At 51.3% G+C, this 14,085-nt stretch overlaps 2 protein-coding genes across 2 annotated transcripts; one reads left to right on the forward strand and one right to left on the reverse strand.

Annotated features, from left to right (window-relative positions):
* The first annotated feature begins 2,953 nt into the window (after nucleotides 1–2,953).
* Nucleotides 2,954–11,077, forward strand: CAPNS1 (calpain small subunit 1). The gene is made up of 10 exons (XM_080909118.1): nucleotides 2,954–3,177; nucleotides 4,118–4,151; nucleotides 4,436–4,525; nucleotides 4,649–4,706; nucleotides 4,806–4,870; nucleotides 7,472–7,540; nucleotides 7,628–7,706; nucleotides 7,818–7,934; nucleotides 10,345–10,403; nucleotides 10,534–11,077. The coding sequence occupies exons 1-10, from the start codon at nucleotides 2,969–2,971 to the stop codon at nucleotides 10,558–10,560; spliced, it is 807 nt and encodes a 268-aa protein (XP_080765244.1). The 5' UTR covers nucleotides 2,954–2,968; the 3' UTR covers nucleotides 10,561–11,077.
* Nucleotides 11,078–12,293: 1,216 nt separating this feature from the next.
* Nucleotides 12,294–13,970, reverse strand: COX7A1 (cytochrome c oxidase subunit 7A1). The gene is made up of 4 exons (XM_080908381.1): nucleotides 13,883–13,970; nucleotides 12,989–13,075; nucleotides 12,801–12,885; nucleotides 12,294–12,412 (listed from the first exon to the last, which is right to left on the reverse strand). Exons 1-4 carry the CDS (start codon nucleotides 13,895–13,897, stop codon nucleotides 12,357–12,359), a joined length of 243 nt encoding a protein of 80 aa, XP_080764507.1. The 5' UTR covers nucleotides 13,898–13,970; the 3' UTR covers nucleotides 12,294–12,356.
* Between the last annotated feature and the right edge of the window lie 115 nt (nucleotides 13,971–14,085).

Consider the following 14,085-nt stretch of genomic DNA (forward strand, 5'->3'; position numbering starts at 1 on the left):
ATGGCTGAAGGTGGGGAGGGATTAAGACTGGCAGAGGTTAGGGAGGGGGTAGGAGATGGGGGTGAGCAGGGAGGCAGTTATCTCACTGAGAGTCTGCAGAAGGTTGCTGACAGGATGGCGCAGTGGGGTATAGTAGAGACAGACAGTTGGGACCAGTGAAGTGTGATTGTAATGTCACCAAACAGAGAGGCTAAACAGGACTGCCACAAATTCAACGCCAGCCTCAGGCACACAGAAAGACCTGGCTTGTCTCAAAGACAGACAAAAAACAAGCAAGCAAGCAAGAAAGCAAGCAGACAGCAACAAGTAGCTGGTGAGAGGGCTCAGTGGTTAGAGCCCTTGCTGCTCCGGCAGAGGATTCAGGTTTGAATCCCAGAACACACATGGTAAGGCACAGACACACACGGATAAACATGGAATAACTTTAAAAAAAAAAAAAAAAAAAAAAAAAAACTAAGCAAAAACAAGTGAACGAAAGAGAAGCAGGTGGGGGGGGGGGGGCAAAAGCTCAGGAATGGAGAACTTGCAATTGCTCAGGAGCCTGAACCCTCATCCCTAAAGAGACTGTAAACAGGAAGCAAAAGCAAGACACGGAATCCTTGAGTCTCCCATCCAAAGCGGAGGGCACAGTCAAAGCCAAACACTGGCATATTTGTAAGCAGAGGACAAGGACTTATGCCAGAGAGTTGAGGCTGAGGTCAGACTGCTCAGTGATGCAGGGAGGGGTGCAGCAGTAGGGAGAGAATCCACATTAGTCATCACCAAATGATTTTATCCGCTAAGACCTGGGTCGCCACCCTCTGGGACCCCGCCTTTCCCGGCTTCCGGTTTCACTCAGGTGAAATCTTGCTTCCCACACACACAGGCTTGAGCGATTACCTGGCCTGGTCCCAGCAAGCCCTTAGGTGGCTTTAGTGCAATCACAGTTTTGTCTGCTGTGATCTTGTTATTTGACTGATTATCATGTTAAACGGGAGATCCTCTGAACAGGTAACGCCGCAGACTGGTTGTTCAACCTCAGTTTACTTAGATACAGAACGAGGACATCTATCCCACAGGCCCGGCGCGGGGACACACAACCCGATACGTGCAGAGGAACTAGCAGTCGATAGTTTAAGGCCGAGCAAGATTAAATGGGCCGAGGGATCCAGGGAGCTCCCAACTGAGGGAACGATATGGCGACACAGGGACCAGCAGGAGAGCTGCCATGTAGTATGTATGCATCACTTGATTCTGATAGGGGAACCCGATCAAATATCCTCTAGGGTGGGTCTCCCGGAGCCCAAGCTGGTCACAAACTTGATACATACTGGGTATGGCTTCCTGCCCTCGCTTCCAAGTGCTGGTGTCACAGGCGTGTGTCATCCCGTCTGACTATGTTCCCTCCTTACAGATGAGGAAATCATGACTCAGAGACATCAGGTCACTGTTTTAGGGATGAGCTATGAAGACTCAAACCGAGGTTTATATAGTCACCCCCGGGAGTGTCCAGACAGCCAGACTAGAAGCCAAAAGGGGACCTGGGTGGGAGGCACAAATTGATAGTAAACTAAAGATTGAGATCCCTAGCATTTGGAAAGCAGAAGCAGGGGGATTGCTTCGAGTTCGAGGTTAGCCAGGGCTTTAGGTCAGCTTAGGATGTTTAACAAACCTCTATCTCGAAGTGCACAATGAATGAATGAATGAATGAACGAACGAATGACAATAACAGCTGAAGTTCTTTTTGCAACCATGTACTGCAACAGTGATCGGGTAGCCTGGATCTAGTTCCCGGAGGCTCCGGTCCCTGGGCGTTAGGATGATCTATTCGTACTCATGGCTATTAAACCTGGACAGCGTTGAATTCCCAGCAGGGGAGGGATGAGCAGAGACAGGCAACCGTAACCCGCTACGTGGGGCGGGGCCTCCCGCGCAGGCGCAGTCTGCAAGGACGGCTCTAGGACCGCGCGGACGGTGGCTGGATGGCGGGCAGGGTCTAGCCCCGAGTAGCTGCTGCCTGAGTCACCGGCCCCGCCCTCCCGAACCGGACACTGCGGGAGGCCCGGCAGCAGGCGAGCGAGACCGCGGACCGCCGGATCCGTAAGTGAGACGGGGCGCTGCAGTCCGGCACCCCTGCATCCTGCAGACCCGGCATCCGCAGTCCTCGGATCTGGCGAGACCCTAAAGTCGTGGCCCTTGGGGGTGGTGGTGGGGAATCCTAGGATCCGTGCTCTCAGATCGGAGCAACCGGGCCTGTCACACGCTGGTCACCCCCCTCCAGAACACTTCTTGCCATCCCGGATCTCACGATCAAAAATATGAGCCCAAAGATCAGAGAGACACCTAGAAGTTATTTGGGGGGCGTCTAGAACCACGATCCGAGGTCCTGGTTCTCATTTGCAGCGGGAAGAACTCCGTTATCCAGGCTCCTCGGGGCGCACAGCCGTAACTTTAGGCCGGAGCCCACAGATCCGTGGTGACAGTGTAGTCAGTCCCTCTGTCGTGAGTCCCTGAATGTCCTAACCCACACTAGGGACTTCCTGGACTTACCCCTGGGTCACCCCTATCCTGAGCTCAGTTCTGGAAGGCCTGGATCTGAGACACGTCCGGTATACCTTACACAACTTTGGGGTCCCTACATGGAGAACCCCGTTTTCCCGTTGCTTCAAGACAGGGGTAACCCAGGCAGGCGCTGTAGCCGAGGCTGGCCTTGAACTGATCCTCCAGCCTCAGCCTCCCAATTTCTGGGATTACAGTCGAGCGCCACCACGCACGCCCAGCTTGTACATGCAGTCAAGCCTGGGACAGGGTACCTTCCCATCACCTGTCCGGACTCTGCCCCATCCAAATGCCTCTGTTTCCTCCCCAGTCTAGTTGCCGGAAATAGTTGCTTTTTTTTTTTTTTTTTCTTTTTGCGGGAAGGGCTGGGCTCCTGGCTAGGCGACAAGCTGACCCACCCCTTTTTTCTTTACAGGACTCAGCTGCAATCATGTTCCTGGTGAATTCGTTCTTGAAGGGCGGCGGTGGCGGTGGGGGAGGCGGGGGTCTGGGCGGGGGCCTGGGGAATGTGCTCGGAGGCCTGATCAGCGGAGCTACGGGCGGCGGCGGTGGCGGTGGCGGAGGCATGGGACTGGGAGGAGGTGGCGGAGGCGGAGGAACGGCCATGCGCATCCTGGGCGGAGTCATTAGCGCCATCAGGTAAGGCGGGGCCTGAAGGGGCGGGGCCAAATAATGAAACTCACTTAAGAGTCCGACCTGGGAATCCTAATTAGGCTGGGCTGGTCCAGACCGTAAAACTAGCCCTAAAGGTGAATCCTAACGAGGCCGGTGTCACTTTTAAAAAACAGGATTAGTAAACCTGCTCCTGTGGGTCAACAAATAGGATGCATTTTCCTGGGGCGGGGAGGGGGCAACTCTTCAGTGTTTGGGGAAGCTACGAGTCTATGGGACTGTATCCAGCCTTCACTGGGGGGAGCCGGTGGTGGATCTGAGGGTGCTCCATGGCTTCTTAAGATTTTGTGGAGCTTGCTGTTTTAGGGGAGATCAGAACCCCCGAGAGGGTTGTGTGTGGTCGGGAGCTGATTGGTTTAGTGGGTAAAAGTCCTTGCTGGGTTAGAGCAAGTGCCTGACACCTAATTAAATTTGGTGATCCAAGCAGAGTAGGGGCTGATGGGGGACGGCGGGAGAGGTAGACGTCAGGAAGTTATATAATCTGCAAAAGGAGCGATGGAATAAGACTCTGGACAAAGACCTGATCAGAGGAAGATGAGGCTTAGGGAATCTGGTGCAGACAGACCCCCTTATCAAGGGGCGGGCCCTGTTAAGTTTGGTGGGTTTTCGGGCTTTTGATTGGGGCGAAGATGCTTCTGACATTGTGATTGGCGGGTGTTCCTGGGCAAGGTAAGAATTCTTCCGTGGAGTGGGCCCTTGGGAGGTGGGAGGGGTTGGTCTGATGGAGGAAGAGAAGGGGCTGCACCAGGCTCTTGATGATTGGACTGGGTGAGGCCGAGATGGACGAGGGGAGGAGGGACCCCATAAGGAAGTGGAGGGCTGGAGTTTGAGGGGTTGACTGACCGTTCTGCCGCCCGTTGGAGGCTCTGCCCCCGTGGGCTAACTCACCCTTGTCTCCTCCCCTCAGCGAGGCAGCTGCGCAGTACAACCCAGAGCCCCCGGTAAGTGGAGACCTTTCCCCCTCAGGGCTGTTACCCACATTATCCTCCCCATTCCTATGTATAAGGCTCCCCTTCGTTCCTTGGGAAACTCCCCTGCCATCAAGAATGTCCATTTTGAGGGCCCCTAGGCTAAGCCCTGGGTCTCAGAGATGCTACGTGCTACATTCACTTCAGGTTCCCTGGCCCTCAAACTGCCCAGCCCTCTCTGACTTTTCCCTGGGACCCTTGGGTATGAGGAGAGAGACGTGTTTCTCCATGTCTGTTCTGAAATCGCCTCTCTGCAGCCCCCACGTAGCCATTACTCTAATATTGAGGCCAACGAGAGCGAAGAGGTCCGTCAGTTCAGGAAACTTTTTGTCCAGCTGGCTGGAGACGTAAGTATCCTGCGTGGTCGCTTGTCTGTGTCACCTGACTATGACAACCCGGAAGTTCCCATATTGTTTTATGGTATCCCGACCTCTTTCTATCTCCCTTGAATACTTAACTTCTGCCATCAGGACATGGAAGTCAGCGCCACAGAACTCATGAATATCCTCAACAAGGTCGTGACCCGACGTAAGTGACCAGGCTCAGGGCCTGGTGAAGGTTTAGAGGCTCACGGGCTGGGATGATCTCTGACCTCTGACCTCCAACCTGTCCCCCTCTGCCCCCCAGACCCGGATCTGAAAACTGATGGTTTTGGCATTGACACTTGTCGGAGCATGGTGGCAGTAATGGATGTATCCTTTTGGGGCCAGTCTGGAGGATGTCCTGGGTGAAGAGGGTGTTTTCTAGGAAGCATGTTGAAGACAGCCAAGGTGAGACCTTCATACCTGAGGACTCAGGTCTACCTACATGACAAATAAAAATACAGCTGGAATTTTACCTACTTTAGTGGACCCAACCATTACAGATACCGTACTAGAGAAAGACAGTATACTAGGAAGGGAAACAGGCTCAGAGAAACACAGTGGTTTTGTCTCTGGCCACACCACCCAGAATCCACCTGACTTGAATATCAGATGATCTTGGAAGCTAATCTTGAGGCGACTTGAGACTTGGATAGCAGAAACAGTCATTTGGAGAATAATGGAGGAGAGGAATTTGGACTAGGGAGTTTCGGCTTGAGAATCTAAGCTTCTTTTATTTCTCTATTTACTTTTAAACAAGATTGATTGATTGATTTCTTTTGAGATGGGGTTTCTCTGCCTTGGCTGGCCTGGAACTCACTCTGTAGACCTGGCTGCCCTCGAACTCAGAGATCTGCCCACCTCTGCCTCCCCAGCTACAGGATTAAAGGAGTGGGCCACCACCATGCGATTATCAGTTTTAGATGTATTTATTTTTATTTGATGTGTATGAGTGTTTTGTCTGAATGAAAGCATGTGCACCAAGTGCATGTCTGGCTCTGGAAGAGAACAGAAGCCGGCGTCAGACCGCTCAGACAGTTGTGAGCTGCCATGTGGGTGCTAGGATTCGAACCCAGGTTTTTTCTGCAAGAGAAGTCCTCTTAACCACTGAGCTATCTCTCCAGCCCCCAAATCTAAACTTACTATCTATCTATCTATCTATCTATCTATCTATCTATCTATCTATATGTATAACTACATGCATAGTACATTGGTACATATGTTCACATAGTTATATGTATATATACCAAGAACATAACTACATGTGTGGGATATGGAGGAATATACACAGAAACACACATAAACATTTGCACATGGAACAGTTATTATGGAATCATGAGTATGTACACACCTACCACACTTTACCCACTGAGCCATCTCCTTAGTTCCTAACTGCCCCTCCCCCCAGGCTCTGTGGGGTTAAAGATGTGAATCAGCACTGTACAGTCCTTTTTCAAAAAAATTTTTTTTTAAATTTTATGTGTTTTAGTGCTTTGCTTGTATGTATGTCTGTGTGAGGGTGTCAGATCTTGGAGTTATAGACAGTTGTAAGCTGCCATGTGGGTGCTGGGATTTGAACCTAGGTCCTCTGGAAGGTCAGCGAGTGCAGTTAACCACTGGGCCAGCTCTGTAGCCCCCAAGATGTCTTTCAAAGCACAGAGTTCTGGCTGTTTTTGCCCTCTGTGTGCTGAAGGCTTGCACCAGCAGGCCCAGCCCAACCTTGTTTTGACTTCTAAGGTCTTTCTGTATAATCCCTAGACTCAGGATCCTATGAAACTCTCAACGCTTCCTCCTCTGTTTCCTCAGTGGTGGGGTTACCACATAAGACCCTGTCCAAAAAAGAGAGGGTCTTACTGTGTAACCTTAGCTGGCCTGGAATTCACTGTGTGGATCAAGCTGGTCTCCATCACAGAGGTCTGCTTGCCTTTGCCTACCGAGTGTTGGGATTAAAGGTATGTGTCAACATACCCAGCTGAAACCTTGTATTAAACAAATAAATAAAAGCACACCTCGGGTGACAGGCCTGGAGTGTTGAATAGGAGCTGTCTGTTAGTCTGGATGCCCAGGTTAGTGTCATGTACCCAGTGCATGCGGTACAGTATCTGGGTTTAGTCATCACACTGTGTGTGTGTGTGTGTGCGCACGCACACACGTGCATGTGTGTTTGTATGTGTATGTATGTATGAGATTTGGGATTAGACCAGGCCTCGTATGTAGTAGGCAAGGCTATATAGCCCAGATTGACTTGAACTGGGTCTAGCCTCCTGCCTCTCAGCTTCCTGACTACAGTGTACTACCTCACCCGATTTATTTTATTACACTGTACTGTATTTTTGGATTCTCCTGATGGGTTTCAGGAGATCTAAGCCGGCCTGGAAGTCAGTGTGTATTCAAACTCCTGATCTTCCTCTCAAGGGCGAGAGTTATAAGCATGTGCTACCATGCCTGTCTTGGCTTATTTTACTTTTATTCACGTGCACGTATGTTTGTCTGCACGTGTGTGCGAGTGTTCTCAGATGCCTGAGGACATTGGGTCTCCTGGAGATGGAATTTCACAGGTGGTTGTAGTCTGCATGATTTGGGTTGTAAGAACCAAATCCTAGTCCTTTGCAAGAACGGTAAGTGCTCATAAGCCTCCTGAGTTTATTTTATTTTTTTAAATTTAGCGTTATGGTTAATCCCAGCACTCATGAGGCAGAGGCAGGCAGATCTCTGAGTTGGAGGCCAGCCTGTCTACAGAGCAAGTTCCAGGACAGCTAGAGCTATGTAGAGAAACCTTGTCTTAGAAAAACAAACAAACAAAAAAAAAAAAAAAACAAAAAAAAAAATTAAAAAGGAGAAAGAAAAGTTAGCACTATGGCATTAACACACACACACACACACACACACACACTCTATTTTGTCACATTGTTCTTAACAACCTCTTGCTAGAGTGACACCACAGGCAAGCTGGGCTTTGAGGAGTTCAAGTACCTCTGGAACAACATAAAGAAGTGGCAGGTAAGTGGTAGCCTCTGAAACTCCCCCAGCCTCGGGGACCCCACGCTATGGGACACTTTGTCTGACTGGTGTCTTCTTTGTCCGTAGGCTATATACAAGCGCTTTGATGTTGACCGATCTGGAACCATTGGTAGCCATGAACTCCCAGGGGCCTTTGAGGCAGCAGGTGGGCTGGCAGAGCTATGATGGGCAGGGAGTGGGGTGAGCCAAGTCACGCCACTGTATTGGGGACTGAGAAGGTCTGTTTGCTGCATTTGCTTTGTTTTGTTTCTCCCAGGATTCCACCTGAACGAGCATCTCTATGGTATGATCATCCGGCGCTACTCAGACGAGAGCGGGAACATGGATTTCGATAACTTCATCAGCTGCTTGGTCAGGCTGGACGCCATGTTCCGTGAGTGACACTCCAGGTCTCTGGGAGGGCGAGGATTTGTTAACCTTTAGTGACCAAGGACTCCTCTAAGTCAGAGCTTAACATGAGCAATGCCGGGCTCACCAGGCGGTAACAACTGGGACCTGTGTGGCTGGGATCCTTGTATGACCACGTGGATACTGGGAACTGAACCCAGAACTCCCTGCAAGGGCCGTAGGTGCTCTTAACCTCTGATAGGGTAGTGAGAGCCATCTAGGCTTTGACGGGAAGCCCAGGAAGAGGTTTAGACCAGGAGGGATCTGACATAGCTCAGGGGACGAGGGAAGGCTGCTTAGAGGATGGCACATGTGAACTGGGACAGAGGATGAGGAGTGAACAGAGAGCGATTGAGGAAGAGAGGAAAGAGGTGGGGGCTTCTGTTACTGTTTTCAGGTTTATTTATTAATGAAGGTTGTATTTACATGTGGAGCTCAGAGGACAACTTGCAGGAGGAATTATTCTTTCTCTCTCTCGCTGGCGTGAAAGGCATATGCTACTATGCCAGCTAGCTTTCTATTTATTCATTTATAACATACATTTTAGGTTTATGGATGTTTTGCCTGCATGGCATGGATAGCTGCACCAAATGCCTGCCCGATGCCAAAGGGTGTCAGAGCTCCTGGAACTGGAGTTACAGATGGTTGTGAGCTGCCAAGGGGTGCTGGGAACTGAACCCAGGATCCTCTGCAAGCGCAGACAGTGCTCTTAACCTCTGAGCCATCTTTTTCTTTTTTATTTTTTTAAATTACTTTTTTTTAAGGACTCATTCATTTATTTATTGTTTATAAGTATACTGTAGTTGTCTTCAGACACACCAGAAGAGGGCATCAGATCTTATTACAGATGGTTGTGAGCCACCATGTGGTTGCTGGGATTTGAACTCAGGATCTCTGGAAGAGCAGTCAGTGCTCTTAACTGCTGAGCCATCTCTCCAGCCCCATCCTCTGAGCCATCTTGCTTGGTTTTTCGAGACCGGTTTTCAAGTAGTTCAGGATGACCTGAGACTTGATTTGTAGCTTAAGGTGACCTTGAACTTTTGACTCTGAGGTGAGACTTTTATTAGGATTGATGTAAGAGTCCTAAGACCATCTCTAAAACAGGAACTATCGTCCTCCCGTTATGGTGAAACCTAACACTCAGTAAAGCAAAGCACTTGCGCCTAGCCACTACCCAGCCAGGAAGTTGCAAAGTCAGAATCTGACTCTGTGTTTGCCTGGGAGCTTACTTGAGCAATGTGAAGAAGCAGGAGTGGTGGTCAGGGGTGTGCTCTGAGTGCTGTGGATACCAAGTTCAGGGGTGCTCGGACAATCTCGGGCATTGTAGAGCCACGGCAGGTTCTAGGCCAGGGAGGGGCAGAGTCAGCGGTGGCTTACAAAGCTCCTTTGATCTGGCAGCCGAGGGAAGGTGGTGCACTAAGAGTAATGTTAGACCCATCCCAAACCAAGATTAGTTCATTCGTTACTTAGTTAAAAGGGCAAGGATCTAGCTTAGTTGGGAGAGTGCTTGCCTCGCATACGTGAAGCCCTGGGTTTGAGAACAGGCACTCATTAGCGTGAATAGATGCCCACACCTGTATTCCAGCACACAGGACACAGAGGCAGGAGGATCAAATTTAAGAAGAAATGGAGAGGTCACCTGTGGTAGCTGTGGCACCAGGGACACTGTATGTGGCCACCTGAAGGTGGTGACTCAGCCTTGGTATGGGAAGGAACAGATGTAGTAGCAGGAGTGGGGACCCCACTAAGGCCAAGATTGACAAGTAACCTCTTAAGGGCCTGTATTGGGTACAGCTGGAGAGGATGTAGGTCAGTGTCAGGAAGGACAGGCCTGGGTTGCAGTCAGATTTCTGTCCTATCTTGTCATGTGGCCTGTAACACACCGTATTGCTTTGTCTGTTTACTTATTGAGGTGTCAGGGGAATTGAGTCCCGTGCCTCAAGCCTAAAGGATCAATACTTTATCATTGTGTTATAGAATACCTGAATTCTGTGCCTCATTTAAAAATGCCGCATGCCCACGGAATTAGACATTTTATTGATTTAACTTTTTTCCTCTTCTTTTTTTCTACTATTATTATTATTATTAATTATTAATTATTATTATCATCATCATCATCATCACCACTGAGTGCTTTTGAGGGTTCTGTGGAGCACTAACTTTCATCATCAACAACAACAACAACAACGTCACCCTCTAGCCAGTCAGGGAGGCCCGCGCCTTTGATCCCAGCACTCTGGAGGCAGAAGCAGGGAACTCTCCATGAGTTTGAGGCCAACCAAAGGGTGCTTAGTGAGACCCTGTCGCAAAACAAAGCAGAATCAAACAACAACAAAAGAGAAATGGTCATCGTTCTAGAAGCATCCAAGCCCCCCGCCCCTTCTTTTCTCTTCCAGGCGCTTTCAAATCTCTTGACAAAAATGGCACCGGCCAGATTCAAGTGAACATCCAGGAGGTGAGACGGCTTCTTCCTGGGGTGGTGCTCAGCTGTGGCATCTAGCCCCTACCACCCCACGTACCCAGCAGGCCCTGGGTGAGGTGCCTGGGTCTCCAGGGTCCTTTGCTCATCCGCTTTCCTCTTCCAGTGGTTGCAGCTGACTATGTATTCCTGAGTGGGAGTCGCAGACCTGCCCGTTCCCAGCTCTCGCTGGAGCCACCTCGAACCCTGATCCCGTCTACAGCCACATTTCTATGACCAGGCCCTGCTACCCAGAGGCCTTTCTTCTCCCAATCTGGTACCCAGGCTTCCCGGCCAGCAGCCAGAACTCCACATGCCCCAGCTTGCCGCACCCTGAGTTACCCCCTGGCTCTGAGACAAGTCCCATTGCTGTAGGGTCACCCCACCCCAGCACGCCCAATCCACACCCTCCGTTACCTCCATCCCGTCTGTGTGCCAAGCCTAGCACTCCAGTTGCCTCCATGTCCCAAGGGCCCTGTCTTAGTTCTGGGAGGATCACGCCTGTCCCCACACACCCTGTTACACACTCACACAGTTACCTCCCAGGCAGCCAAATAAACTCCAGGCCACGGCAGGTCCACACACCCTAGTGCCTATGCCTGCACTGTGTCCCCCGACCCTGCACAGCTGTCAGGCCCAGGAGGAAATAAACTCTCTCCACTTCCTGCTTCCTCCAGGACTCTGAGTGCTGACAGGTGGTGCCTAGTCCAGGCAGGAGGGAACATGAGTTCTAGAGAGTGACTTGGTTATTAGTTGCATGTGTATAATGTGCATGTGTATGTGCCACGCTCTGGGCCTGGGGTGCTGGGAACTGATCCCCAGTCCTCTGCAATAGCAGTAGTAAAGTACCATCTGGAGCCCCCCAGTGGTCTGGGGCACCGATCATTGGGGCTGGGTCTCTGTATTTTTTTCTCAGACTGGGTTCCAAGTGGAGGCTCAGCCTGGTTTTGCTGAGGCTTCACCTGGATCCCGTGCAGGCTGGGAACGGGACGCAGAAGCCCCAGTGGTCCACTTGCAGCTTTCCAAGCTGTTAAGAGAGCTCAGTGACCCTCTGTCCCTTGGGGTCATGACTGTAGCAATCTGAGCGTCAGTCCTTTAGGTCCTCCAGCTGATTCACTGATTGGTGCTGAGGATGGAACCCAGGGCTTTTGCACATGTAAATCTCTTAACATGCACACACACACACAGTCACACCATAACCCCCCACTACACCCTCATACTCAGATATACCCTCAGTACCCCACACTCTCATAATACACACACACAACACACACTAATACCACATACACGAACCATACACTCACAATATATACCCCCTAATACCACACTCACACCTGACACACATCACACACACATTCTTTTTCTCACACATATACTCAGCACCTACACACACTCAGACACCACACACACATACCATACATTCACGGATATTCACTCCCACACCACACACACACACATTTGCTGGTGGATTCTGTGTTCTCCCACTCAGCCAAATCCCCTGTGAGCTTCAGTCTCAGCTCCAATCCTTGTCCGCCCTCTGGTCATAGATCAGTCAACATCTCTCCTTTTTGCCACAGGGTCTGCCTGCACCATAACCCTGGCTGCCCTGGAAGCAGCCCCTCGCCTTTCCTCCCTCCCACTTGGGCCTCTGCAAGGGGAGAGATTCCCTTCCAGGTTGTAATGCCGCTGCTGCCCTGTTCCCATCTCACTTGAGGTCCTCTGCCCCAACCCCCAGCATCCATCCATAAAGCAGGTTTATGTGACAGGCACAGTGCTGGTCCAGCATCAGGGACCAAGATCTGCGGTAACTTGCTTAGCACTGAGCGAGGAGACACCCCAGGCTGTGGGGAGGTGGGTTAGGACACAGACACACAGGCTGGAGCTGGGTTGGCTTCTCAAGGCATTAGCACATTTATTGATGTTTGTCCAAGTCCTCCACGCTTCCAGGTGTCACTTCTTGTGGGGGAAGGAGGCCCAGCCCAAGCAGTATAAGCAGTAGGCAGTGCCTAGGAAGGAGTTGGATATCAAAAGAGACCCTACTTCCCTTCCCACCTCCTCTTGCAAGGCCTCTCTCTAAAAGGCTCTCCTTGGGTTCCCCCAGCTCTAATTCCACCCTCTCCTTCCTCCCAAACCGGGTTTCTCATGGGGAGTTCCCACTTCACTCATTTGGATTTGGACCAGGCCAGGAGCTTGTTTTGGGCCGGGGTGGGCATTACCGATTGTTAGCCCCACTTCCTCAGGGCTACAGGTAACCCATTGCTCCCTTCCTAAGCACTAATGGGTCCTCAGACCTTGTCAGCTCAGGACCTGCCCCTTCTGAAGGACCAAGGGACCCAGACCCTGGCTATTTCCTACAACTGGAGCAAGCCAGTGGGCCCTGCACTTGTCACTCACCTCCCAGCGTGAGCGTCATGGTCAGTCTGTACAGGATGTTGTCCATTCCTCCGCCCTTCAAGTGCACCGGGAGATCATTGTCTGCCTGAGTTTGAGGGATGAGAATAGGGTTGCTGGTTGCGGCACACACCTCCCCCGGCCCAGCTACCCCCACCCCTCATTGGGTCCAGAGACTTTGTCCCGCCTACCTGGAAGAGCTTCTGCTTCTCTGCTACGCGGTTTTCTAAGTGGCTCCTGCTAGAGGAGCTAAAAGACCGGACCAGAGCCTGGGAGACCTGGAGGGAGAGGGGATGGGAAGATCGCAGCACCTGGAGATCTGCCCTCAGGGGGCATCCGGCAGGAAGGGGGCGCTTTGCGATCAGGACGGGGGGGGGGGGGGGATTATGTTGAACAGCTAGCAAGGTATCTTAAGGTAAGATGACACCAGTGAGAGTCGGAGGAGGGATTGCTGTCAAGAGATTGGTGGAAGCCTTTATCCCAGCATTCAAGAGGAAAGCAGGAGTTCGGGGCCAGCCCGAGTTACTTGGTAAGCATTTAGAACGCCAAGGGAGGTGTCACACATAGGTTATTACAGTTGGGAGGTGGAGGGAGGAGGGTCGGGAGGTCAAGGACATACTCAGCTGCTTAGCAAGTTAGAGGCCAGCCTAGGCTACATGAGACCCTGTGTCAGAACAAACAACCAAACAAACAAGCGGGGACTCGGTGCCTAGAGCCCACATCTTGGAGCTCTTCAGGCTGTGAGAGGGACCCGGAGACTGAGAATGTTGAGAAACAGGTACTTCGGGATTGAGGGAGGGGCTGGATTAATAGGAGAAAGTCAGATCCCAGTGGCTTGGAAGTTCCATGAGAGCTGGTACTAGGGCTCTCTGGGATGTTAAGGGGGACTCGGGTAAACGGAGGTTTAAACCCAGGGTTCTGGACCACGTTAAGGATACTGCGGTCTGGAAACTCAGGCTGTCAGGGAGGAAGTCCCAGACTCTGAAGGGTGCACCTGTTCCAAGACTCCGGATCCTGGTTAGGGTAGGCATTTGGGCTGTGGGGTTCCCCTCCACCCCGACACAGCCCGTGGGGGGGGGCCTCACCCGTAAGGCCCTCATTTTGCGTCCTCAGCAGCTCGAGTCACCTCCCCTCTTTGCCCAAGGACATGCAGCACTTTACCCTAAAGGCATACCAAGCCACGCCCACTGACTCCCTGACTATGGGGGCGTGGTCAAATCAGATTTGTCCAATAGGGTCAGGGAGCAAGTCCTACAACTTGTCAGTCAGTCATCGTGACCCCAGCAGA

The sequence above is a fragment of the Micromys minutus genome (assembly GCF_963924665.1).
Source record: "Micromys minutus genome assembly, chromosome: 32".
Classification (NCBI taxonomy): Eukaryota; Metazoa; Chordata; class Mammalia; order Rodentia; family Muridae; genus Micromys; species Micromys minutus.